Genomic DNA, 27011 nt, shown 5'->3' on the forward strand with positions numbered 1-27011 from the left:
GTGACAGAAACAGTTGTGAAGTCAGTTCTCAAGAGAGCTCTGTATTTTGCACTTCTCAATTAGATCTAAACTTGGAAACTTTTCTCAGAAGTTAACTGTCCTATGACCTCTTCTCTTCTGAATTGCAGAAATCAGACCGGATTTTGGTATTTGTTAAAATGACCTCTTGTGTTGCTAAAGAACCTATTAAGAAGATTGCCATCTTTGGAGGGACTCATGGAAATGAACTGACCGGAGTGTTTCTAGTTACTCACTGGCTAAGGAATGGCACTGAAGTTCACAGAGCAGGGCTGGACGTGAAGCCATTCATTACCAACCCAAGAGCGGTGGAGAAGTGCACCAGATACATTGACTGTGACCTGAATCGAGTTTTTGACCTTGAAAATCTTAGGTAAGACTGTTCTCTAGTCTCTGAGAGTATATATAGGTGAGAAGTGTTAGTCATTGGGAAAGAGAACACGTAAACGCTCCTAGTAAGTCGTCAGATCCACACATAGAACATCTGCGGTGAATAAGATCACTTTCACTTTTAATCATGCTGCTTTACAAATTATGCAACTACACAAACTGGGCACTCACGCGCTCTAATCTTCTTTTTGCTGTATGCCACCCAGTATACAGCAACAAATAAGAAATATCTGTAGCTTTGACTCATCTGACTCGAAAGACACAAATATAATAATCCTCTACATAAATTTGTGTTGAGCAACATGTAAAAATAAAAATCTAAATTGTCAAAAAAATAAAAATAAATGACTGTTTGGTCGTTATACTGGTAAACAAACTGTTGTGTGGGAAACTCACCACCATGCTTTCCTGCAGGTTTGTCTTCCTCACTATGTCCAGTGAGGAAATTATGACATTTTGAGTAGTACTTTTTGAATGAAAGGGTGAGTAAGCACCAGGAATATGCCTTCTTCATTGCAGATATGGTTTCCAGGCAGTAAAGACTCTGGTACAAACTATTGAAAAATAGCTAGATAACAGATAATAGAAATATATGGACTTTTTTTTTTTTTTTTTTTTTGGTTTTTGGTTTTTGGTTTTCGTTTGTTTAGTTGGTTGGTTGGTTTTCGGTTTTTTTCAAGACAGGGTTTCTCTGTGTAGCCCTGGCTGTCCTGGAACTCACTCTGTAGATCAGGCTGGCCTTGAACTGGACTTATGTTTTAAAAATATGGTTGAGAGACTCAGTAGAGAAGTATAAATCTAAACCATTATCGTGTAAAGAACAACCTAGAGGTTCTGTTCCTTAGCCACACTGACAGGCTGGATGAGGTACTGAACACAGACGCGTGCATCAGGGACAGGCAGTATTGTACACAGACAGACACAAGCAATGGGGATAGGCCGAGGAAAGGAGAAGAAATGGGTGAAATAATAAAAACCATGAGTAAATAATAATAATAATAAAACCCTTTGTAAATTCTTGTATCTATAAGATTTTGTCCAGACAGCCCCCAGCCTGCAATTCTAGCTGCTTGGGAAGCTAAGGCAGGAGGCAATCCTCCATCCTTGGCTGCAGAATAAATTCAAAGCTAGCCCACTTGAGAGTATTGTATTGTGATGTCAACACTTGTTCCAGAAAAATGCATGTAAGTATGTTTGTGCAAGTTTGTGGTTTGTCATTTGTAAACTGTGTCCCTGATCCAGTAGTCATTCCCAGTCTTCGATGTAAAATACCCAATGAAGACATGAGCACCAGGGTTTGACTCCCTCCTTTCACTAGAACCATAGTGCTGGGAATGGTGCAATTAATAAGCAGTGCATCATAACTACAAGCAAGTGCTTATAAAATTAAAGGGTATATTTCATTCAAGGTTGAAGTCATGTGGTAAATTTTGTTTGTGAAGCCCTACCTGAGATCAGCCACATAAATTAACCTAACATTTTATGAGCATGCCAGTGCAGCACCGGACCTGTGGAATCAGTTGGAAAAAAAAATGCAGAGATCTTTTTTCATTTGCAGAGGTTTCAGATAAGTTTTCATGTCCCTCATGGATTTGTTTTGGTTTGTTTGCTTTTTCAAGAGAAACTGTGTGTAACTGCTGTCCTAGAACTAACTCTCTGTTTCTCTCTGTCTCTTTCTGTCTCTGTCTCTCTCCCAGGCTTCCCTCTTTAATTTTTAATATGTAAGGTTTACATCTCATTCTTTGTGTACTGTTTCTGTTTTATGTTTATGTTATCATAGCCATAGACATTGTTAATCTTTTTCTTTCTACTAAAACAGCAAAGAGATGTCTGAAGACTTGCCATATGAAGTGAGACGGGCTCAAGAAATAAATCACTTATTTGGTCCAAAAAATAGTGATGATGCCTATGACATTGTTTTTGACCTTCACAACACCACTTCTAACATGGGTTGCACTCTTATTCTTGAGGATTCCAGGAATGACTTTTTAATTCAGATGTTTCACTATATTAAGGTAATCTCAATGTTGTTCTGTTATATTAGGATCCTTACTTTTAAGTCATTGAAAGATGTCAGGAAGACAGTAAAGAGAAATGGATTATATTCCATAGCAAAATGGGAGGCTGGATGAGGTACTGTACAAAGATACAGAGGCAGTGATGATAGGGAAAAGAAAGTAAAATAATAAACATGGTGAGTAAAATAACAAAACATCTATGAATACTTGAATTTATAGAGCTAAAAATTCTATCCAGATGGCCACTAAACATATAGTATTTGTTAAAACTAAGTAAAAAATAATACCAAATTTTAAACAATACAGTTGAAGCATCTCCATTGAGGATCCTTAGAAAGATCATGAAGAGACCACTCAGTGTTGACTAAAGTCCTAGGATAGAGAGACTTGGTTGTGTAGTGTCTTGTCTTTGGCCCATTTGGTTCCTGTGCACTGACATATCTTTGAATGTTTTATGAGTGCATCAAGACTTCAACCCTGGCAGAAAATCAGTATCAGGCCCAGGCACTTCAGCAGAAGTTCCAAAAGTGTAGTCCACTGTGTCCTCCAGAAGCTGGAGGGGCTGAAAATGGTGGAAAGGGACCAAGGTGGGAGATACAAGCTACCATACAGTGTACCATAGTAAGTTCAAGTCCAGCCAGAGCTACACAATGATGCTCTGTCTCAAAGTTAAGTAAAATAAACCTAGAGACCTGGCTCAAATTCTCATAGAACTAAGCAGAAGCTGTGGGAGAAATCACACAATATATGTAGAGATATAGACCATAGGTGGTAACAGAATTTAAGAATTAAGACCAATATTCCAAACGTCCAGCGACAGGCCCAAAGTGGGATCCAGCTCAAGGGGAGGTCCCAAGGCCTGACACTATTACTGAGGCTATGGAGCGCTCAGAAAAAGTAACCTGTTATGACTGCTCTCTGAAAGACCCAACAAGCAGCTGAAAGAGTCAGATGCAAATATTTGTACCCAACCAATTGACAAAAGCAGCTGACCCCTGTTGTTGAATTAGGGAAGACTGAAAGAAGCTGAGAAGGATGATCCTGTAGGAGGACCAGCAGTCTCAATTAATCTGGACCCCCCCACCCCCGAGATCTCTCAAACACTGGACCATCAAACAGACAGCATATACCAGCTGATATGAGGCCCCCAACACACATACAGTAGAGGACTGTCTGTGTTCATTCAGAGATGATGCACCTAACCCTCAAGAGACTGAAGGCCCCAGGGAGTGTAGAGATCAGGTGGGGGGGGAGAGAGTTGAGGGCATCCACGTGGAGACAGGAGGTTGGGGAGGAGGTGTGGGATATGGAGCAGTGGGAGGGTGGATGGGGGGCAGGGAATGGAATATGGAGTGTAAAAAATAAATTTGATAAAAATAAGATCAATATACCGATAAAAAGTTAAGTGTAAACAAAGATGAAAGCAAAAGTAGCCAAATGTGTTCAGAAGAAATATTTGTTTCCTATTTTTGGTTTTCATCCTGGAGTACTGTTTTGTGGACAGTTTGCCCAGAAGCTAATATAATTTGATTTTATATGTAATTTGTTCGTATGGTTTCAAAAGTATAACATCAGGCTTTAGAGAACGTTTCATAAGACTGTCTAACCAATTCTGATTATGAAGTAGAGCATATTGAAGGGACTATTATTGACTCTGTAGCAGCCAAGAAAACAAAACATTCTTTGCACACTAAGAAAGATGTTTTCAATTTTCTTCAGACTTGCATGGCTCCATTACCCTGCTCTGTTTATCTCATTGAGCATCCTTCACTCAAATATGCAACCACTCGTTCCATTGCCAAGTATCCTGTTGGTAAGTCACACTTCCTGCTGGCACAGGTAAAGAAATAGAGCCTAACTGACACATAAAAAACATACCTCACATGTCATTCATCTTAGAACTATCTGATAAGCAGGTTCACTGTAGGCAAGCCCTAGCTGTACTTAATTTCCTGAGTTTCTCTGAGCAGATCTCTGTATTTACTCTTGCTTCCTTTGCAGTAACACTCAAGCTTTGAAATTAGTCTGATGTTCTCCTCATTCCCAAAACTCACATGGAGTAAAACCTTCTATGAATGCCTGTCAGACTCATCCCCATTTTTATTGCAAGAATTTGTATATTCCACAGGTATTTGTATGTCTGTTACAAAACAATACTGTGCTAGGTCCTGACACACAATCTCCAAGAGCTCAGTGTCTAATGAAAAGATGGAACTTTAACCAGATAATTACTCCATAGTGGCAAACTGCTAAAGTAGGGGTAACACCATTCTGTTTCCTGGGAGATCTAGTAGTATAACTAGTTATCTACAAAGTATGCTGTAAATAACACTGCTACTACAACTTGAATCTATTTTGTTAGACCTCAGATGTTTTAATGAAGTAATTTGAAAGATAAGTGACAAATAATATAAGCAAGTTGCTGCGGACTGGACTCAGTCGGCCCCTCAATCCGAGGGAGAATCCGGATCCCTATACAGGTGGGCAGGGAGTTGGCGAAAAGTGACAAACAAGACTCAAACACAAGGGAGTGTTGATCTTAATGTAATTTCTCAAAGCGAGCATCAGACTTATATTACAGAAGGACACAAGGAAGTTAAGTGATACATTAAGGTCATCCAAGGTACTTTGTAGTTGTCTGTTGCAAAATGACTTTTACCGTAAAACAGAGGAATGAATACATAAAAACTAACAGGACCCAACTGGAATGAAAATCAACCTTAACAACTGGGATCAAAAGCAGCCCCACCTAAGGTCAGCTGATAGACGCCAGGGGCAATGGCTTCATGCCCTTGCCATAGTTCCAATTCTAGTCTATTGTATAGTCCACCTTCCCCCTAAGCCACTGTAAATTCCTGTGTATGGGAGTGACTCAGATATCTATGGTTCTAAGTATTTACTCTAGTTCCTTCTTAGACCACAACCTTCCTTCTTCCTAGGTCATTGTAAATTCCTGTGTGTGTGGGAGTAACTCTGCTATTGTTCCAAGTATACTATGTAGACTAGCCCTGAGATTACTAGCTCTTTTCTTGTAGAATGTAATGCCTTATTTCTAACACTGTCTATCAACACTGGAGGCATTTTCATGTGAATGAGTAACATTATTACAAAGATCAAAGCCCAAGGTTGGCTCAACAATTTCCTAGGATATTGGAACACTGGTGAAGGCTAATCTAACTTAGCTATATGTCAAAATCAATCCTTAAAGCCACTTATAATAAAACAATATTGAAGGAAAGCACACACTAACTAAAGTTCACCAACTAAAGCAAGGACAGATTTGGAGCATTCGTTTTACAGGATACCATGGTTCCAGGAGACTTAAGTTTCCATGAACTTTTTTGCCTCAGGACTGCATCCAGGCTTTTGGGCCTGTCATGCAGTCAGTACTGGAGTGGGTGTGGCAGCAAATGAAATTTTTTAGAAAAGAAAAGCTCTGACTATTCAAATAATGATTTTGTTACATGATGAAAGTAATTTATTTATTATTATAATTAGAGAACTATATCCAAAATATACATAATATTGGCTAAATATCCAATATCCTTACATAGTTTAAATAAACCAAAGCTTTGGCCTAAGGCTGTAGCTCAGTAATAGAGTTCTTGTCTAGTATTCTAGTACTTCCAAATAGATAGGCCAACTAACAGATAAACAGACAGACAGGCAGATAGACAGACAAAATGAAAAGTTAACCAGAGCCTAAATGATAGAGTATAAGGCTGTGGGTGCAGCTCAGTAGAAAAACACCTGCACCACATGCATGAGGGCTGTCAGTCAGCTGTCAGCACTGCATGAATAATTACACAGGAACAACAGACAGCATGCTTTCCTCTGACACTGAATAAAAGCCTACGGCTTCTAAAGTCTGATGGATCCATCTTAGTTTATGGTATTTATGGTCAGTGCTTTTTTCTGAGTTAGAACAAGTATCTGCTAATACGTTGGTCCTTGAAAATAGAGCTAAATTTTAAAACATTTTAACCTGAGGAGTTATAATTTAGAAATGCTAGTGTGTTCTTCTGATTTGGATTCTTTATTTGGAGTATATCTATTACATAATGAATTTTTAAAAATTGAAGACCAGAAAGAGAACTTTTGATAAAACATTTTACAGTCACAAAGGCTGCTGCCTCTTACAAATTTATTTTAACTGGTACTAACAGTATAGGGGCGATTCTAATGCCAAGTTACCTCAAGCCTAACAGAATCATTCCAGGTAAACTTAATCCCAAAGATTGGTTTGTAGTTTGCTGTAGCCAGCCTCATGATCAAATGCTAGCATATTCATTCATACTCCACGCCCAACACTATGAGTAACTAGGCACAACCTTCTTAGATTCTAGGCATCATCTCATTTCAGATTCAGCACTTGTTTAATCATTGTGTCTTCCTTTCCATCCTGAGTGTGTCCTGGTGTTATCCTATGGATTTGACTATTCAGCAGTGGTAAGCGATCTTATGTGAAAGTGAGTTTTTAGTTTGAAAAACATTCTCAACTTAGGAGAACGAACTTCATTAACTAGTTCTTCTGCATGAAGTGTCTACCCTACCACTCTGTGGCCCTTGATTTCCATACAGCTCCACCATGGCACTGGTTCTACACACGAGTTGCTTCTGCAGCATGTCACCTGTACCCCTGCAGTGTTCTGGGATTGGCTCCATGACCAAGATCTATTTCATTTCCCCCCAAGGCTATGTAGAACACATTGGCCTACAGGCAACCTGAACATCATAATTAAAAGTTTATTACAGCATCTTATTTTGTTGTCTCTCAGAGGTTTAACCAAGAGGAATCTGGGGGAGAGGGGCAGTTGTCAACTAGCATAATCAAATGAAAATGTAAAAAATAATTCTTGATTCTTTAAATAGCAATTTAATAATAATATAAATTAGAACAGTCAATATCATGAGGTACCATTATCTTTTGTTTTTGTTATTCTACAATCTTGAAATGTGTCCTTACTGTGGTCACAAGATACTGTCGTTCTAAACATCATATAATAATACTTCATTAAATAAAATCTCAGGTTTCCCTGGCGCTTCTTGTATTTTATGCCCATCAGTCCACTAGAGTGCTGGGATGACTACAGGTGACTTAACTACACTTAAACCCTTGACCTGAAAACAAAGTACATTCACCTTGAACTGTGGTACCCAACCAAAATTCTGGTTCTGTTAGAATAAAGAAAGATGGATTTCAGGTGAATAGACAACTTCTACAATATACAGACATATACAGAAACATAGTTGTACAAACTTATGCATAGAAAAATCCCTTACCAAGACCTTTGTAAAGAAAGGTCTGTTTGTGTGTATGAGGGGCTGCAATCAGGATGTAAAGTGATGTAAATCAGGATGTAAATTATTGGGGGGAAAATCCAGCACACCAAGCATGCTGACTCATACTTGTAAATCCATCACTTTGAAAGCAGAGACAGGTGGCTCAGTTTCTGAGCGCTCCGGGATCCAGGTTGGCCTCAGCAGGAGAAGATGCACATAATCCTGAAGAGACATGATGCCCCGAACACACCCTCTCAAAGGCAGAGGGGAGGAGAGATGGGGAGAAAACTCTTCGAGGAGGGATGGGGAGCAACATTTGGGATGTAAATAAAGTAATTCATTAGAGAGAAAGAAAGAAAGGAAGAAAGAAAGAGAGAGAGAGAGAGAGAGAGAGAGAGAGAGAGAGAGAAAGGAAGAGAGAAAGGAAGGGAAAGAAAGAAAGGAAGGAAGGAAGGAAGAGAGGAGGGAGGGAAGGAAGGGAGGGAGGGAGGGAGGGAGGGAGGAAGGAAGGGAAAGCAAGCAAGCAGAGGCAGTAGGATCCCTGGGAGTATGAGGCTAGCCTGGCATACATAAAAAGTTCCAGGCCAGCAGAGGCCACATAGTAAGATCTTGTCTCAATAAAACAAAACAAGCAAAACTGCTTAGGAGAGTTGCTAGACACCTATCTTAGTCATGGCTGTGATGATTTCCAACAGCAATGTGGAAAAGGTTTATTTCAGCTCACATTTCTAGGTGAAAATACATCACTGAGTGAAGTCAAGGCAGGAACTGAAACAGGACAAAAACCTGGAGGCAGGAGCTGATGCAGAAGCCATGGAGGAGTGCTGCTTACTGGCTTGCTCTTCATGGCTGTTCAGCCTGCTTTAGAACCCAGGACCACCAGCCCAGGGTTGGCATCACCCACAATGGGCTGGGCCCTCCCTCATTAAAAAGAAAGAAAGAAAGAAAACTAAGCAAAACAATTTTTTACATGAAGATAATTTAAAAACATATAGTCCAGGAGTCTAAACATGTTCTTTTTGAACTGTTTGTTTTGCTATTTTTTGTTTATATTTCAGTTGCTATCCCCCCTTACCTATCCCCCTTCCCATCTCCCCTCCATGAACCCCACACTCTATCCCCCCTTTGCCTCTATGAGAGTGCTCACCCACCTACTCCCACTTCACCTCTCAAGATGCCTCTAGCATCCCCCTTCTATAAGGCATCAAGCCTCCACAGGACCAAGCGCCTCCCCTCCCACTGATGCCAGATAAAGCAGTCCTCTGCTACATATGTAGGGGGAGCCATGGACTTGCCCATGTATGCTCTGAGGGGTCCGGTTAGTTGATACTGTTGTTCTTCCTATAGGGTTGCAATCCCCTTCAGCTCCTTATTCATTAATAACAAGATGCACTTTGGTTGAATAGACAAGACTATGTTGGCAAAGGGAGCCCATTGTCAGGTGATTCTAATCTTGGAAGGACACTTAATAATGGACAACTGCATTTCTTAACAGCTTTTCATAAAGCAGAGCCATGTGGTGTTCAGGGCCATCGGGCTGTATTAGGGTCAGCAGGGTGCTAACAGTATGTGGCATTCTCTAGTTCTTTCTATATGTCGTTTATCTTCCATAATAGAATCATCTCTCCTTCATTCCCACTCACACCTTTAAAGGGGCAATGTGGACACAGTAAAGTTTGATAATTCAAAAATATATATAGTAAGTTTTAATAGGTTGAGAAATAGAAATGAGTAAAAATAAGATGAGAAACTTATGAGCTGGGTAGAATGGTATGAGAATATGCAATGTTACAAATTGCAAATAGTTTAAAGAATGGAGAAGGTGGTGGTTAAAGGGATGAGTTTGTGGCAAGCTGGACAGGAAAAGGGGGCTAGATAGGTGGTTTACACAAAGGGTATTTTATAGGAAGAGGATGGATGCCTAAGCAACCACTGGAAAGACATGATGCATAGACTTACTGGGATAGAATAAATGAATATAATTTCATAGAAAATGAAAAACATTGCACCATTTTATCAGTAAGATATAGTTACACTGTTATAATAAAGGCAAGTTACACTGTTATAATTCAGTTCACTGAATGCCATGTGAACTAAACCCAAGGCTTAGTTAACTAGACTTCTGACTACATAGACATACTCCTTCCTGCTGAGTTAACTGAAGTCTATGACAGTTTCTCCTGTGCAACCTATTTCTTGTCAGCCTCACTTACACTCCATCTTTACCTAGGTAATAAATTTTTCATGTCTTTACAAACACTGAGAAAATATAAAAGAAAAAGATAGTTCTTAGTTGAGCACAGTTCTGTGGGTTTCCATGTTCTGTATTTACGCTGACATTGTCTCTGTTATTTTCCATAATATTAAACAGCCATACCACACTATGATCTAGATCTTTATATTTTTAATGCTTAATTTTCTCAACATATTCTACTATGTATGTAAAAGTGATTGTGTCTCCTGTACATAGGTATAGAAGTTGGTCCTCAGCCTCACGGTGTCCTTAGAGCTGATATTTTAGACCAAATGAGAAAAATGATAAAACATGCTCTTGATTTTATACAGCATTTCAATGAAGGTGAGTGGTGGGTGGCAGTTGTCTCCTGTGTTTACATACATGGCTTAACTTGGGGGGGGGTCTGTGCAAAACTTAACCAATTAAAACTGAAGTAGTAATAGAATCTAGGGCATATTTGTCATGTTTATGATCTTAGCTAGCTCTATCTCTGTCTCTTCCACCCCCAACACTCTCACTTTCTCTCTCCAGGCTCTCACTATGTAGCCCAGGCAGGACTTGAACTCTCAGTGATCCTGCATCCATTTCTTGAGGGTTGGCATTACAGATGTGTGCCACAGTCAGTTTCTAGATGCTTTTTGAAGATTGCATTTTTACTTCAACAATTCCTCAGGGAATGACAGATAGACACATTCAAGGCAGCTGTCAAATCTCCCAAATAAAGTCATTTCTTTTTTCCATTAATTTCTATTTTAAACAGAAAAGACAGATGAGGCCCACCCTGCTATGTGAGGATCTAGAAGGCTAATGGATACTGGGGAGGGAGAGACATTTTCTTCCCTGGTGTAGCCACTTATAATTTCTCCATGCTTCTGTAAATTATCCCTCACCTTGCTCCTATAAGCAACCCTAAGGAAACTTAGTGCATTGGAAGAAAGACCTAAACATAGAAAGAGCAGAAAAGGATGATCAGGGAGTGGGAAGGAACAATAGGGAACAACGGAGGATCAATATGATCAAATTATATCACATACACTCTTGAAATAAAACTCATCATTGTGAATGGCTAACATATGCTAGCTAAGTATATAGACAAGACCAGAAAGTTCAAGTGTCCAATAAACACAAGATGTTCAGGATCATGGGTAATCCAGGAAGTGCAAATTCAAGTAACAAACTTTATTCATTAGATTAAGAAAATATTCATATCTAATTATAGTTGTGATATCAAATTTTGGCAAAGCTATAGGAAAAGAAAATAGGCTCATTACTTTCTGCTGAACATGTTATTTGGTAAAGACCCTTTAGGGTCTTTTTATATTTTTTAATTTGATATTCTTTTTTATATTCTGTTCTACATTCTTTTTAAATTTGGCTCATCTTTTGTTTACGGGAGAAATATATATATGATGCATGTTTTAGTGTGTTACTGTGTGTGTACCAGGCCATGTGAGGACTTGGATCCTGCTCTCGCACACTCTGCCCTGTTCCTTTAGGGCAGTCTCTCTCTCTGAACTGTCACAGACTGGGCAATCTTTCCGGTTCCTTTTTTTCAGTAGTTACAGGCACACATGACCACACCTGACTTTTTACTTGGATGCTAAGATTCAAGCTCAAGCCCTCATGCTTGCCTAGCAAGCACTCTTACCTATTGAACCTCTGCATCCTTCTTAAAATATACAAATCGCATGACCCAGCACCTCCCTGCCATAAAGAAGCACAACCACATGTACATCCAATGTGTTACATAAGGACTGGCTATTACAGCTTTGGCTCCAATGATAAAACAATAGAAATGACCCAAATGTTCAACAGCTGTGAAGAATTAAACTAAATTGGACAAGTCTTCAAAAATGTTAATTTTTTTTAAAAGCAAGCTGTTATTTTTTAACAAGTAAAATGGCTCACTGGGTACCAGCACTTGATCTGCAGGCATAAGGACCTTAACTTGAATCTTTCACACCACATAAAAAGCCAGGCATGGTTGAACATGCCTGTAACCCCAGCATTGTGGGACAGAAACTAGAGACTCCTGAGATCTCACTGGCCAGCCAGCCTGGTCAAAATATCAAGCTTCCTGTTCTGTGAGAGAACCTGTCTCAAAGCAACAAGATGGGAAGTGACAAAGGACAACACTCAACAGCCTGCTGTGACTTTCGCATGTATGCATATCGGCACACACAGCCACACACATACATATGCAACACATGCATGTGCACACACACAGCAAACCAAACCATACAATAAACAAACTAACTTTAAAAATAATAACAGTAAGCTAAGTGTGATAGTGCATTCTGTAATTGAAAGTACTGAAGCAGGAAGCAAATGAGTTCAAGACCAACCTGGCTACACAGTATAAACCTGTCTTTACAATGAATTTATCACTTGCCAGAGAGAGAGAGAGAGAGAGAGAGAGAGAGAGAGAGAGAGAGAGAGAGAGAGAGAGAGAGAGAATGAATGAAAAGCTCTAGCTCTAGAACAAAGCATACTAAGCCATAACAGTGATTGCTGGGAAGAGAGCTAAGCCAGACCAACTTTTAGTTCTAGTCAGCAAGAATGCCATATTTATAAGTTATGTCTGTAGTTAACAATTGGATAGTGATTGGTGAAGAGTTAGTTGAGTGGATTTTCTGTACAACTGTTCACTTACTCAGTAAATCAAACTGTACTAAGAAGTGTAACAATTACACAACAGTTTGCTTTTAAATTTAAAAAGAAAAAGCTTTAAAAATCTCAGAGATGTCCTGTGCTAATAACTGCATTAGGCTGCATTGAGGAATGTATAGTTCTGATGATGTAACTAATGTGCAGCTCAAGGTCTATGGCAGGTATTGTCCCTTAGCCTCAGATGTGCACCTCCTGTAGTCAAAGAGCTTCTGCACTTGGGGGTCCTTTGACTTTCAGAAAGTCATAAAAACTGAAAATCAGTTCTCACCACCCTTATCTAAGGACAGGTCTATACTGTCTTGTGGAGTTGGTGTTCAGAAGAGCAGAACATTTGCACAACAGGACCTCAGATACCAAGTGTGAAGCCACAATGTATTAAGAAATGATACATCCGCCGGGCGTGGTGGCACACGCCTTTAATCCCAGAATTTGGGAGTCAGAGGCAGGCAAATTTTTGAGTTCAAGGTCAGCCTGGTCTGCAGAGTGAGTTCAAGGACAGCCAGGGCTGTACAGAGAAACCCTGTCTCAGAAAACCAAAAAGAAAAGAAAAGAAAAGAAAAGAAAAGAAAAGAAAAGAAAAGAAAAGAAAAGAAAAGAAAAGAAAAGAAAAGAAAAGAAAAGAAAAAAAGAAAGAAAGAAAGAAAGAAAGAAAGAAAGAAAGAAAGAAAGAAAGAAAGAAAGAGAGAGAGAGAAAGAGAAATGATACATCCAGGTAGAAGACCACAAAGCTGATAGAAGACATGGTGTCTTAGTCAGTATTATATTGCTGTGAAGAGATGCCATAACCAAGGCAACTCTTATAAAAGAGCATTTAATTGCGGCTGGCTTACATCCAGAGGTTTAGTCCATTATCATTGTGGTGGGAAACATGGTGACATGCAACAGACATGGTGCTGGAGAGGTAGCTGAGAGTTCTACATCTGGATTGGCAGGCAGCAAGAAGAGTGAGAGATACTGGGCCTGGCTTGCTTTTGAAACCCCAAAGCACGCCTCCAATGGCATTTCTTCCAACAAGGCCATTTATCCTGTCAAGTAATGCCACTCTCCAATTACCAAGCAATCATATATATGAACCTATTGGGACTATTTTTATTCAAACTACCACACATGGCTTACAAACCACAGTTTATGTTTCCTTTAATATGGATGTGGGGTAGCAACTGCAGAACACTCCTCTCTACCCCTACATTATCCAAACAGCTCTTCCCTCTTCTTTAATCTAACTTGGCATTGTAATTAGTTTTTACAACCCAGAAGCTTGAAAAAGACTAGCACTCTGAACTTTAGTCCTTACTGCTCTTGGGAACCCTTCATGGCCATTGTGTGACTCAGTCTGTACTGACCTCCTCGATAAGGGAAGGTTATGGGATGGAAATCTCAAGGTCCTCAGATAACAGTTACACAGATCAAGCTGCAGCCTATGAAATGCCAGACATGAGAATGTGGCTATCCCAAATCACTGAGCAGCCAGCTCACCTTGCATGTGTCAGCAAGACAGCCAAAGCCAGTCTAAACCAGAAGAGCTGCCCACCAACCCACAGAATCACAAGCTCAATGTAGAGGTAGATCCTTTAAGCTGCTAAGTTCTAGGATAGTGTGTTACACAGCAAAAGCCAGCTAGAAGTAACAACAGATCTCTTCATATCAATTCCTCTCTAAGGAAAGACTTCCCTCTAGGCTCCAACCACAGCATATTCTAGACCCTCCATCAGACACAGGTTCCAATGTTTTCTTAGAGATGACATCCTCTATCTGTGAACAAGTCAGCACTGGATTGTTCAATTTTGCATCATATTTAGGGTTGAACTCTACTGCTGGGCAGGTTCCCTTCATGCAAAGAGCTCCCTCCTCAGAAGTTGTCAGATGTGCAATGTCCTAGGTTAAGACAGATACCCCTTATGTTGAAGGCAGCAAGCTCACTAACAATCTTTGTGAAGACACCCAGTCATAGGATATCAGAAGGAAGAGCTCTGCCATAAGTTCATCTAAACTTTCATTTGACAGGTAATGAACTCCAGCCTACATAAGGCCAACCTGTTGTTCAAGAACACACAGCTAGGAAAACTAAGAGAAGAGAGCCCAGTGGCCCTGACTATGGTCCTAGCAAATACTGATAGGTGAATCTTCTCTTTCTGTGTCTGTCCATCACAGATTTGTGGAAAGTGTACTGATAAGAGTAATGGCAGTGTTTGGCCTCTCTGTGTACGAGCCCCAGACTGGTTTGCAGCACTCTTCACTTTCTGTTGATCGTTCTTCCTTAAAATGTCAGCTTCCTTTTCTTAGAACGTTTCTTTTTAGCTGTGATTAACTCATCTCACTTCTTTCCATAGGAAAAGAATTTCCTCCCTGTTCTATTGACGTCTATAAAATAATGGAGAAAGTTGATTATCCAAGGAATGAAAGTGGAGACGTGGCTGCGGTTATTCATCCTAATCTGCAGGTAACATTTGTCTTTTTGAAATACTGAAAATAATAGTATTCTACTTTGAGGTACAATTTGACCATTCATACAGCATTTTGTGCATATTATCTTATTAGTATTTAAAGAATCATATCAGCCCACTTTCCATTGCTAGAATTAAATACCAAATACAAACAACTAATACAGATAAAAGCATTATTCTGCTCACCATTCTGGAGGTTCCAGTCCAAGAGTGATCACAGTACTGGAGCTGTGGCAGGAGCATTGTGGCAAAGCAAACAAGAACATAAATTGACTGCAGGACAGCCCCCCTCCAAATTCCTCAGTGACCTAAAGGTTTTTCACAAGGAGCCAATTCCTAAAGACCCACATCTTTTCTTAATAGCACCACTCTAGGAACCAAGCCTCTAACACCTGTACTGTGAAAGATAATACCCATCCCAAACTGTGACAGGGAGGGACACATACCTTAGCTCAGTACTCAGTACAAGTGCTATGTGCTGGCTCTAGGGTTACTTCTGTGAGTGTGGCCTATAGTCTCATGTGACTGATAATCTGGAAACACCGAAGTTCAGTGTACTATCTAGAAATGATAGTGGCCAGATCCTGTAACCTCACAGTGAGGTGAGAGAGGCATCCAAACAAAACTTCTAGGATAAGAAATTCCTACCCATGTGCAGGAGTGAGGACAATGATATACATGGGCTTCTAATTTTGGCTTGGTTTTGCTGGTTTTTGAGACAGGGTATTCCATTGTAGCCCAGGCTGGCTCAAAGTCCTGATCCTCCTATCTCAGCCTCACAAAGTTGGGATTATAGTAGTGTGCCACCACACTTCAACCTAGCTTTTATTTTCTAGGCCCTCATATTCTTAAATTAAGATAAACATTGAGCATGGCGCTATGGTACAGGCTGATAACTGTAATGCTTGGGATGTTAATGCAGCGAGATTACAGATTTGAGGCCAGCTTAGGCTGTGATGGGAAACCTTATCTCCAAAAGAGAGGAGATGGGCGAGGAGAAGGAAAGAGTGACATGAAAGGAATGGAAAAATCAGAACTGTCTGATTCTAGATGCACAGCTATGCATGGCAGATCTCCTACTAATGATCTTTACAGCTGGCCTCATAGTTGACACTTCCCTGGACTTGTTTTTCTGGGACATTCCTCCCACTGTCCCATGATTCTCCTTGGAATTCCAGTGCCACCCCTTGCCTGGTTTAATCAATAGATTAATCGACAGATTAATCAGAGTCAAGGAGCTCCCAGGGGAATTAGGAGAAGTTAAAGGAAAGGCAGGGAAGAAGCAAGGTCCCAAACACTAGAACACCCACTCCCAGTGTAGAACCTTAGAGCCCAGAGGTGAAAGAGACCTAGAAAGCTAGCCATGCTAGGCTTCTCAGCCACGAAGACACATTAGAGCTTTCTTTTTCATTGGAAATAGAGATCTCTTTCATATACTACCTCCCAACCAACCACAGTTTCCCCTCTCTCTACCTCTCCCAGCTTCCTCCCTCCTCCCTAAGATATGCTTCCCCTCCATTTCCCTTCAGAAAGGAGTGCTTCCTAAAAAACAGTGCCAAGAATCTCAGATAATCTGACAGTATTGGTTTGAGTATTCGTGGTTGAAAACCACTGATCCAATTCAGATCCATACTTAATGACTCTAATAGCCATCAGGCAACCTCATAAAACATCCTGCCCATAAATTCAGACCAATAGAGCATATCCTGCCTATAGCTTCATATACACTGAATAGAAACCGAAGAGAGCCAATGAGCAATGGTCCTCTAAGACAGAGTGTGGTAGAGAGAAAGAAATCCCTCTGGTGTTAGTCCAGAAAACAAAGGCCAGCTGACAGTGCCAGAGAAGCCTCAAACATAGGGCTGTTAGTGTGTATTTTCATCAGTAGCACCCTTCAAAAATACTAAAGTAATCCTGGAGAGGCCAAGAATACTGGCTAAGGACAGTAACCAACTAGATCAGTGTCAGGTCCCAGAAGTTAGGAAAGATCATTGGAGTTGCTACACCATAAGGAATGTCTCCAGCCAGGTCTGATGGCACAAGCCTGTAATCCCAGCTATAGTTTTCTTTTCTTTTTAAATGTTTGTTTGTTTGTTTGTTTGTTTGTTTGTTTGTTTATTTATTATAAGTATACTGTAGCTGTCTTCAGACACCCCAGAAGAGGGCATCAGATCTCATTACGAATGGTTGTGAGTCACCATGTGGTTGGTGAGTCAGTGCTCTTAACATCTGAGCCATCTCTCCAGCCCCAAATTCTACTATTCTATCTCAGGTGATGCTGATGCAGAGGCCAAGGCTCTGCCCAGGCCTAGAGAACTATTTTAGCCAACTCCCAGATGCTTAGCAAGCACAGCAAAGCTAGAGATGTTCTAGGGCTCCTGTGGTCAGAAGCATTGGTGTTAGAAGACCCACATACTGCTCAATCCCATTATATAGCTTTAATAAAGAATGTCTTTTTTAATGAACAATGTTAGTTATCTACAGCCTGACAGGATAAATTAAAAATAGGGGGAAAACCCAAACATAATTTATGTATTTTGATGTCTCCTGAGAGGATCAAGACTGGAAACCATTGCACCCTGGAGATCCTGTGTTTGTGTCTCTTGATGGAAAAGTTATTCCACTGGGTGGAGACTGTACCGTGTACCCAGTGTTTGTGAATGAAGCTGCATATTATGAAAAAAAAGAAGCATTTGCAAAGACAACAAAACTAACACTCAGCGCAAAAAGCATCCGCTCCACTTTGCACTAAAAGCCTTTGCAAGCTCAGTTATGGGAGTCTTGCAAACACCTAGAACTCTGTAAACCTCCAAGACCAGAGTGCCTTACTCTAGTTCTTTTCCTCAGCGCCTGGCCCCGTGCCTCAAGCAGTAAGCATCCAGGCCAGGTTCTGAAAGGAAAGGATAAATTAATGAATATCTTTCAAATATATTTTGGATGAGCTATATACAGGCAAGTGTGCTTCTGGTTTCTGTATTATTCTTTATACAGTATATTCTTGTTAACATTGTTAACATTCACATTTAGAACATAACATTGAAATACATGCTAGTGCAACTTAGCACACAGCAGGACAGACTATATGTTTTCAAGTAATACATAAGTGCTAATCAAAACTAATAGTACAGACTTTGTGTTTTTAAGTTCTGGTGTGTGAATTAATGACAGTCTATTAAATGTCTATTCCATAAACTCTAGTGATGAATGTGATATCTGTAGGCAGTTCATACCTTTCTGCAGATGAGATGTGAAAGGAAATAGATACTGGGTGTAAAAGTGCTGCCTGAGTACATCAAGAAACACTCCCTCAAGAAGCTGGTGAGTATGCTTTAGGGGGAAAGTCTGAAAGAAATACATGGTTTGCAGCTCCCAACTATCATTCCAAAAGAACACCATCACCAGAATCATAGTCAACAGGGTACGGTGGCCTGGTCCTTGGCAGTCAGCACTAGTACAAATGTGGCCCAAACTAACTGGTGACTCTGGATCACAAACAAATACATGTTTTAAGGAGTTCTTCCATGCCTCAAGTGACAAAATCTGTTCCCTCTCATGAGCCTCCTTAAAAGACCCTGTTTCCCTCCCCTTCCTGTCCCCACAGAACCCTCACATCCCTTCCCTCCCCTCTAAAGCCACAACAGTCATGTGAGGAGTATTTTATACCATAATTTGGACCCCAAGGAACCCACATTTATGGATTCAGTATATCTATCAAAAATACTAACATTGATGCTGGACAGTGGCTTAGTTGGTAAAGTACTCATCATACAATCATACAAGCAGGGACCTAAGTTCAGTCCCTGGCACCCAGATAAGATACCAGGCACAATGGCGTGCAGCTGCAATCCGCGTGCAAGGGAGGTGAAGACAAGCAGCTCCCTCGCCAGCCAGCCGTATCGCCAAATCAGTTAGCTCAAGACTCAGAGACTGTATCAAAAATAAAGTGGAGAGCAATTGAAGATGCTTAGCATGGGCCTCTTGTCTCCACAAAAGTCCACACAGATATGAGCACATACACACAAAGTAATCATAATAATGCATTAACTGGAAAAGATACATAGATACAGAGGTAAATAGATGTACCACCAATCAATGTCAGTGATTCAGTGAGTGTCCAGTATACACACAGATACATGCATACACACATGCGTGCGAGCACACGCACACACACATTATTCATCCAGACATAATCCCACTAAGCTAATCTTACCCCATATACAGTATATTCAACATCTATTTTGTGCCTTGCCAAAATGAGTGAGTGAAATATATTCTTTCTGCTGAATGTCATAGCTAACATGTGACATGTAAATCAGCTTCTACAAATGTCGCCAACCTCTTCATCTCATTTATTGTTCTGGTTTTTTTCTTATATTTGGTATCCACTTTCTCTGAGCACACATTTATTCTACCCTTCCTTGGCACATTCTGGAATGTAGATACCAACAAAGACAATGTTAAGGTTGGATGAAAGGGGAGGAGGACAAAGGGGTGACTAGGTGACATGGAGATTAAAAATGCTTTATATACACAATGAAAGCTGAGTTGCATTTTGAAGGAACCAAAGGATAAAGCAAGATCAGTCTGTGGAGGGGAAACTTCAGGAGGGTGAAAATAAGCTTGAAGGAAGGCATATAGGAGTAAAACAGTGTGAAGGGCATTGGGGACAGAGAGGAAAGAAAACAAAAGATGAGTCTGGAGGTTGTGGGGGGAGGGAGAGGCAGACCATGAAGGGCCTTTTGTGCTAACCTCAAATAAAGATGAAATGCTATTGGGCACTAGGCACTGAGCTAAATGCTTGCATTCATTAGCTGCTTAATCCCAACAGTGATGCCTCCAGTCAGCATTGTGATCACCCTCACAAAATACATACATAAGGAACCCGGATGGATACTGAGACTGTTACAGATTCAGTCAAAATAAAAGTAGCTGAAAGTGATAAAACCACACAGCAATATGTATAGATTAAAATGATAGTACATGGGGTGGGAGAGATGAGTCTGTAGTTAAGAGCATTGGTTATTCTTTTAGAGAACCCGGGTTCAATTTCCAGCACCCACATGGTGGCTCACAACTATCTGTAATTCTACTTCCGGGTTATCTGACACCCTTTTCTGCCCTCCAAGGGCATCAGGCACATATATGGTGCACAGACATACATGTAGTCAAAACACCCATACCCCCCCACACACACACCTAAAAAACTGCAGGCTGTTAAGAAGGTAAAGGTGCTTCTAGCCATGGCTGACAACCAGAGTTTGACCCCCTGGGATCCACCTGGTGGAAGGAGAGAACCCACTTCTGAACATAGTCCTCTGACCTTCACATGTGTGTTGTGGCTTGTACATGCATGCACACACACACACACACACTAAATAAATACATGTAAGAATTTTTAAATTCACATTTAATTAAACAGCATCCATTCAGGGTATCATGGCCATAGACAAGTCACATATAAGTAGAAATTCTGAAGACTATAAAGTTTGAATCATGAAAAATTAGACTTGATAGAAACAATCAAATCTGCAAACTAAAACCACGGCGATTTAAAATGCACACTTTAACTTTTGTAATTAAGATTTGATGGAAGAATAAAGTCTGATCTGGTGAGCGTGAGCCCATCTAGAAGGCTTCCCTGGAAGAACGGGCTGTTGAAATCCCTTGGATAGAAATAGGGGGCCATGGACAGCCACTGTGCCAGCAAGAGGAACAAGTGTGGAGAGGCAGAGAGAGGAACTCTGGAGGCTACAATGATAAAGGCCACAGTGCTGGGATGTGCATGTCAGAGACATGCCAAGGCTGCTGGTCCAAGGCATGTCTGAAAGGCCTGTGCACATCCCCCAGCAAAAAGCCTGAGGGGAAGTGGCTTCTCAGGAGACTCCCAAAACTTTTGATATCTCTACATTTCCACCTATGTTGTCTTCAGGAGGCTTGTCACTTACCTGCAGAGAACATTTTTAGATCTTCCACTTTAACACAGCCAGACAAAACTGAGTTTTTGGCAGATGGTGGTCCCTTACCGTGTACCAAGTCAGTGAGTGACAGGTGAACTTGCATTCAATATGTCACAGCACTCAGCACTCCTATGGTGACTTCACAGTTAGCACCTCTGGGGTTGGGGGTGGCATTTACAACCCTTAGCACAAAAGGGAACTCCAGTAGAAGATTCTAATCAGGGCTGCCACACAGGCTTAGTAGGTTTCACAGTGCACAACACGAACAGCACCAGTCCCATATTCACAAAGTAAAAGGCACTGACCAAAATGCTACATCTTATCAAACCAAAACAGAAGACTGACACTTCCTCAATTTGACCCAGGAAAATAATAGAGATTTGATTTAAAAACCAAGTCAATGAAACCCAGGAGTGTGTGGGAGATTGCTAAATCACAAATCAGAAAAACAATTACTAGTGCCACTGTATCTACTGATAGGCTAATTTAGTTCAATGCAAGCATTCCTTTCTACAAAATAAATCTATTAAGTGGAAAAAATCTATTAAGGAGGGAGCTGTAGAGATGACTCAGCGGTTAAGAGCAATGACTGCCATTCCAAAGGTCCGGAGTTCAATCCCCTGCAACCACATGGTGGCTCACAACCATCTGTAATGGGATCTGATGCCCTCTTCTGGTGTGTCTGAAGACAGCAACAGTGTCTGTCCTCAAATAAAATAAATATTTTTTTAAAAAAAACAGTGCAAATTCCCAGGAATCTTTAAAAAAAAAAAAAAATCACAAGGAAGCAGTAGTAGTGGTGGGTGTGGATACAAGTAAAAATCATAGGTTTGATGATCAAACCTTGAAAATATCCCATTGGATGGTTTCCATTTTCACTGACAGCTTGGAGACTAAACCAACTAGAGGCCTAGAAAGGGTGAAGAGCCACAGTAGTAGTTTTGAGATAGCTACTAGAAAATGGAACCAGGCACCAGACAACTGATGAATTTTTAAATTTTCTAATGATTTATTTTTATTTGTATGTATTGATGTTTTATTCATATGTATTGATGTTTTGCCTGCATGTATATCTGTGTCAGATCCCCTGGAACTGGAGTTACAGACAGGTGTGAGCTGTCACGTTGGTGCTGGGAACTGAACCCAGGTCCTTTGGAAGAATAGCCCGTGCACTTAACCCCTGAGCCACCTCTCCAGCCCAGGATAAATCGTTTTAGAAAATAAAACAAAGTTATCAAATAACTAAAATAGGAATCCGTGTATGCACTTTGACACATGCAGCATGCTGCCCCCTCCCCCACCCACCCACTCCACTGATCAGGATCTAGGAGAAATGCTTTAGATCCAAACATTAAACTTCCCTTTACCCATTCCTGTTAAGAAACACTCTAGGATTTCTAGTTGGTCTTCATATTCATACAAAGCAAAGACAGAAACATGACCATAGCATGACAAAATAAATATTTATTAGAAATCAAAACAGTATTTCAATGAGACCAAAGTAGTCTCAACTCTTTATGATTTCTTGAGCATGTAGTTTCACACAAACAACACTAAAAACAAGTCTATAAGTTAAGTTATACAATGATCAGCACATCTTGTGAGAATACAACAATAATCCTGTGTCTGGAACCAGGATCACAGTACATATAAAATAACAACATGTAAATCAATGCAGAAGTCAAGTATGGCTTACAGACTCTGGTGAGAGCCTGTCTCCCTGTGCGTCATCCAGAGCAAAGGGGGACAGTCACCAGGCCCTGAGGAAGGAAAGGAACCGCAATAATACTGCACTCTCTGGGCAGATGCCTAAGAGCTCAATGACTTCACAGTACAGCTTTTATTCCTTCTCCCCACACCAGGAAGGAAGGAAGCACCCATGTTATTCCAGACAGACACGTGGCATAATGTCTGGAATACAAAACTCTTCCTGAGATGTAAAACAGGGCTTGTAACTGCTACCTAAGCATGCTCAGGCCCATCCCCAGAAAACCTCTTCCCCCTAAATTACTGAAATGTAAATCATGGAGTTTTAAGATGTCCTGATAGACCAACAAGAGTCAGTGGTGTGTGTGTATTCTTGCTATCTTTGTTGTTATTGTGTGGCTTTAGGCACATTGGATCTTTAGACTTGTCATTAGGTTGTAAGGACAATGATAACTTCAAAGTCATAAGAGAAAAAAAAAAACTACCCCCTAATGTGGCAACTACAAAAAGACCCAGTGATAAAAACAGCAGAAAGATCCCTGTGGCCCAGAAATCAGGGCATCCTAGCCTCACCTGCTCTGACATAACTTTGAACAAGTCTATGTTCATTCCAGAGCCTGAGTCCCCATATGTATAATGAGGGATTTGGTCCTTTTGAGCAAGACACCATATGTTGAGATGCCTTTCCTTGCTTTGATGACCCTTCTTAGCTTGACCCTCTGGGGTGAAAGCCTTCATCTGGGCGAGGGGGGCCCCACATTTAGATGAATAGCCAATTTAGAAATGGGTTTGCCAACAAATTCCACCCAGATCCACAGAAAACAGTCTCCACAACACTTGAGAAGCTAGTTATTTCTATCTGCCCAACTTGCCATGCCTTCCATCCAAGTGGGAAATGCAAAGCTACATGGTTTGAACTACTGCCTTCCAAGGCAATGCAAAGCTGGAATCCCAGCTCCCTAGAACAAGCGGTTGCCCTTTAAACAGGAACTTCTGTTCAGGATAACTCAAGGAGACTCCAGCTATTGAATACTGGTCTGTAGAATGTCTCAGAATCTTAAGATTCACCTAATTGCTTTCTTCAACATCTTCCCAACAAGTGGTAGCCCGTTTCTTGAACACCTCCAAACTCCCAAAGCAGCTGTCTACTGAACTGAACCAAAATCTCAAACCAGTTCTCTCACTATTTCTGCCCATCAGGAGCACTTCTTCTCCTTCTTCCCATGATGTCCCCCTCAGGTTTTTGCTTTTCCAAAGACACATGCTTTGTCATCTTCCCCTACTTGAGTGTGATCTTTGAGCAATAAAGAATCCAGAAGGTTGAGCAAGTAGTGGCTGCTGCAGACTGGGCAGCTGTCCATGCTGTACCATCCACCGCCATCTCTCCCACCAGGCCATTCAGGATGGAATGACCAACTTTTCAACTGTCCAGCTATGCTGATACTTGGAACTTTCTAGAATGGAGAAACCTGCCAGAGTGGACTGCTTTGTCTGGTCTCAAGTCTGAATAGCTCAACAATTGCCAAGTTTTCTAAAGACCCAACTTATTTCCAACCCATTTAACATAAAAAAAAAAATCTTCATAGTCATCTATAGTTCCATCTCAAATCTTTCCACATGAATCCTTTTACTAAATAACAGAAGAGTGTAGGTTGGAGGAGAGTGTAGGTTAGAAGAGAGGGGAGTCCGGACAGGGGAGAATATTTCAGTTCTAATCATTGGAGAAATTCTCCAATCTCCACCTCTACTCTACCAAACTGACTCTGAAATTTCAAGAAGAAAAAAAAAAAATCTGAGGCTGAGGATCTGAAATAAGCCCTATGTCTGGCAGATATTCTTCCCTCAGAAGCCTCTTGTACAGTTTCAATATTCACAGTAAACAAAAACTAGCAGTGTGTTTTAGGCAACTGCTGATTTCCCCAGTGGGAAACACTGGAGTGCTTGCTAGTCATCTCTGAGTTTTAAGACCCTCTCAATAGGTCAGCTGCTATTTCTGACTCAAATAAAGTGAGGCCAGCACTGGATGAGACTGAAAGAGGATGGACCCCAAACCTTTCCCCCAGATCACAGCCTGTCTCCCTCAGGCTTTGTGTGTGTGTGTGGAAATGTTTAGTGTGTGTGTGTGTGTGTGTGTGTGTGTGTGTGTGTGTGTGTGTGTGTGTGTGGAAACGTTTATTGTCCTGACCCTGGCCACCTGAAGCCTAGTATATAATACTTACATTCAGTCCAAAAGCCCAAAATCTATTTCTTAGCTTTTAAAGTTGCCTACTTCATCTGAAGTAATTTTCATTCAAAACTGAAATGGCTTTTCTGAACTAAAAATAAAAACTTTGTGTCAGTTACACTATTAAAACATCTCTCAGTTGGAGATAGGTTTAGCCTTGGATTTCAGTCCAAGGATAGAGTCCAGTTTCCTGTTTCCTGGAGGCTCAGCAAGGGCAGTCTGTAGCTCATTCCCCTCTCCCCCCAAGTAGATCCAACTTAGCTCAGGTCCTCTACACATGCTGGGACAGGGTCCCCTACAAATTCAAGAAGCATAGTCATAGTTGGGGAGATAAAGGAGGAAGGAGTCTGTGGGCGGGAGCTGGCCCCAACAACAGATCGTAGTAGAGAGGAGACCACTCTCCCCACTCCTCAGACCCCAGTTCCTTCCTTCTCCAGCACGTATGTCTTGGAGCCAAGCCAACCTCAGGTTCCTCACATGGGGCATCAGGAGACTTCCAGACTCAGAACCGCTGGCCTTGGAATTGTCCTGACCTCTGGAGTCACACAACCCAAGGTGCTTCCCTTTCAGATCCTGACTGCCACTCCTCAGCAGCCACCAGTCTATGTGAGGAGCATTTTGCTTCTAGTTTAGCACTCTGCATAGCACTTCAGCACCAGGGCTCAGCCTGCAGCATCAAACCACAGTGTTCACATCTGCCTTAAGCCAGGCATCTACACCGACGTTTCTGGGAATTCATCTAATTCATCAAACGCATAGAGGGTGGTTTTGCTATTGCTCCTGGAAGAATCCTGAATCTTGTTTAAATCTGCTGCAGAGAACAGAGTTGAGATTTAGAAGTGCATCCTTCTGTGTCCTGTCCCTGTGTGTTAGGACAATCTCCCCCACCCCCATGGTACTGAGGCTAGAACCAAGGACCTAAGCTATACCCCATCCCCTATCACTTAGTTCTTAAAAGCTGTTCTAAATAGTGCTATAGAGTATCAGAACTGGAGAGGACCTTCAGGTTCACAGGTGAGAAAACCAGGCCTCTTGGCCTTGATTCACATGAAGTCACTAAAAGTCCACAAAAGAGGACCCCACACCATCTCAAAGCAACAGTACCTGTCCGTCTTATGGGTCCCGGGTCTTCATTAAGGAAGGACACGTGTGTTTTCCATTCTGTCCACTTCACCTCGTTGATCCTGTAAGTGTGACCATTGTACTCACTGCTTCGGAATCGCATCTCAGTGATATAAACACACACACTTGGGATGTCCCAGGTTCTATATAGCTCCTCTAATGCCACAGACACAGGGATGCTCCAACCTCCTGTTTGCTGATCCTACCCACGTCTAAGAATACTGCCCCACAACCCTTCCCTCTGTTACCGCAGACACAGCCGGAAGTCCTCATCTGCTACTTTGCACAGCTCGCCCATGCGGAATCTGCTTCTCAGCCATTCTGGTAACATTTTCTCAAACTCCAAGATGGTCCTGGCTCTCTGGGGAGAGAAAGAAGCCTAAACTGATTTCTCCAAGCCTGCTCTGAGAGTCCTGCTCCAGATGAGGGTATACCCAGAGGTACCCCATCTGATAGCTCACTCCAGCCTCATTTGTGCTTAAAGCAGAGGTCTTGAGGGTTTGAAGTAATCATGAATTAAAACATGAGAAAGAAACTTTGGAGTGATAAATTGCTTTCAGCTTGACATGAATAGTATGTCTGGATATCTGGAGCCTCCTAACTGAAATGCTGGGATTCTGGAACTGCGGGTAGAGGAAAGTTCAGAGGTCAAACATTCCCACACTCTCTCTCAGGCTTGGGCACCATGGAAGCTTCCCTGGTAGGGGGTCCAGTCTCTCTGGAGCATTATGCTCAACCCAGTTAAAAAAGGTTCTGGTAACTAGGAACCCAAAGCTTCTCCCCCCTGTAGTCATATGCATCTCTGTTCTGCCAGCTGAGGATGGCAAAAGGAGGCTACAGTCCCCTCCCCTGCAGGTAGCTCTGCAGATACCTGAAGGGTTGCTCCCTCCCCTGCTCTATCCACTAAATCCAACAAGCACTTTCTAAGCAGTACTCAGTTCA

General features: G+C 41.3%; 2 protein-coding genes across 6 annotated transcripts in view; one reads left to right on the forward strand and one right to left on the reverse strand.

Moving 5' to 3' along the window:
• Aspa (aspartoacylase) lies at window positions 1-26547 on the forward strand. 4 transcript variants are annotated; one of them, XR_003838030.2, is made up of 7 exons: window positions 1-391; window positions 2228-2423; window positions 4146-4239; window positions 10180-10287; window positions 14946-15055; window positions 18300-18377; window positions 26323-26547. XR_003838030.2 is itself a non-coding variant. In XM_029483808.2 (6 exons), the coding sequence occupies exons 1-6, from the start codon at window positions 159-161 to the stop codon at window positions 18318-18320; spliced, it is 762 nt and encodes a 253-aa protein (XP_029339668.1). In that variant the 5' UTR covers window positions 1-158; the 3' UTR covers window positions 18321-18385. The 4 variants fall into 4 exon arrangements, 3 of the variants coding, with proteins under 3 accessions (XP_029339668.1, XP_029339666.1, XP_029339667.1); XM_029483808.2 differs by lacking the exon at window positions 26323-26547 and having other exon boundaries at window positions 18300-18385; XM_029483806.2 differs by lacking the exons at window positions 18300-18377; window positions 26323-26547 and adding an exon at window positions 17614-18008.
• The window catches only part of Trpv3 (transient receptor potential cation channel subfamily V member 3), a 30277-nt gene continuing 28926 nt past the window's right edge, over window positions 25661-27011 (reverse strand). Inside the window, exons 15-17 of one of the 2 annotated variants that reach the window (XM_021177524.2) lie at window positions 26318-26430; window positions 26052-26131; window positions 25661-25758 (exon numbers count right to left, since the gene is read on the reverse strand). In XM_021177524.2, coding sequence (XP_021033183.1) covers window positions 25661-25758; window positions 26052-26131; window positions 26318-26430 — 291 coding nt within the window. The remainder of the gene's footprint in view (window positions 25759-26051; window positions 26132-26317; window positions 26431-27011) is intronic. The other variant, XM_021177525.2, reaches the window with a different exon arrangement.

The sequence above is a fragment of the Mus caroli genome, unplaced genomic scaffold (genome assembly GCF_978045245.1).
Source record: "Mus caroli unplaced genomic scaffold, Mus_caroli_1 scaffold_13, whole genome shotgun sequence".
Classification (NCBI taxonomy): Eukaryota; Metazoa; Chordata; class Mammalia; order Rodentia; family Muridae; genus Mus; species Mus caroli.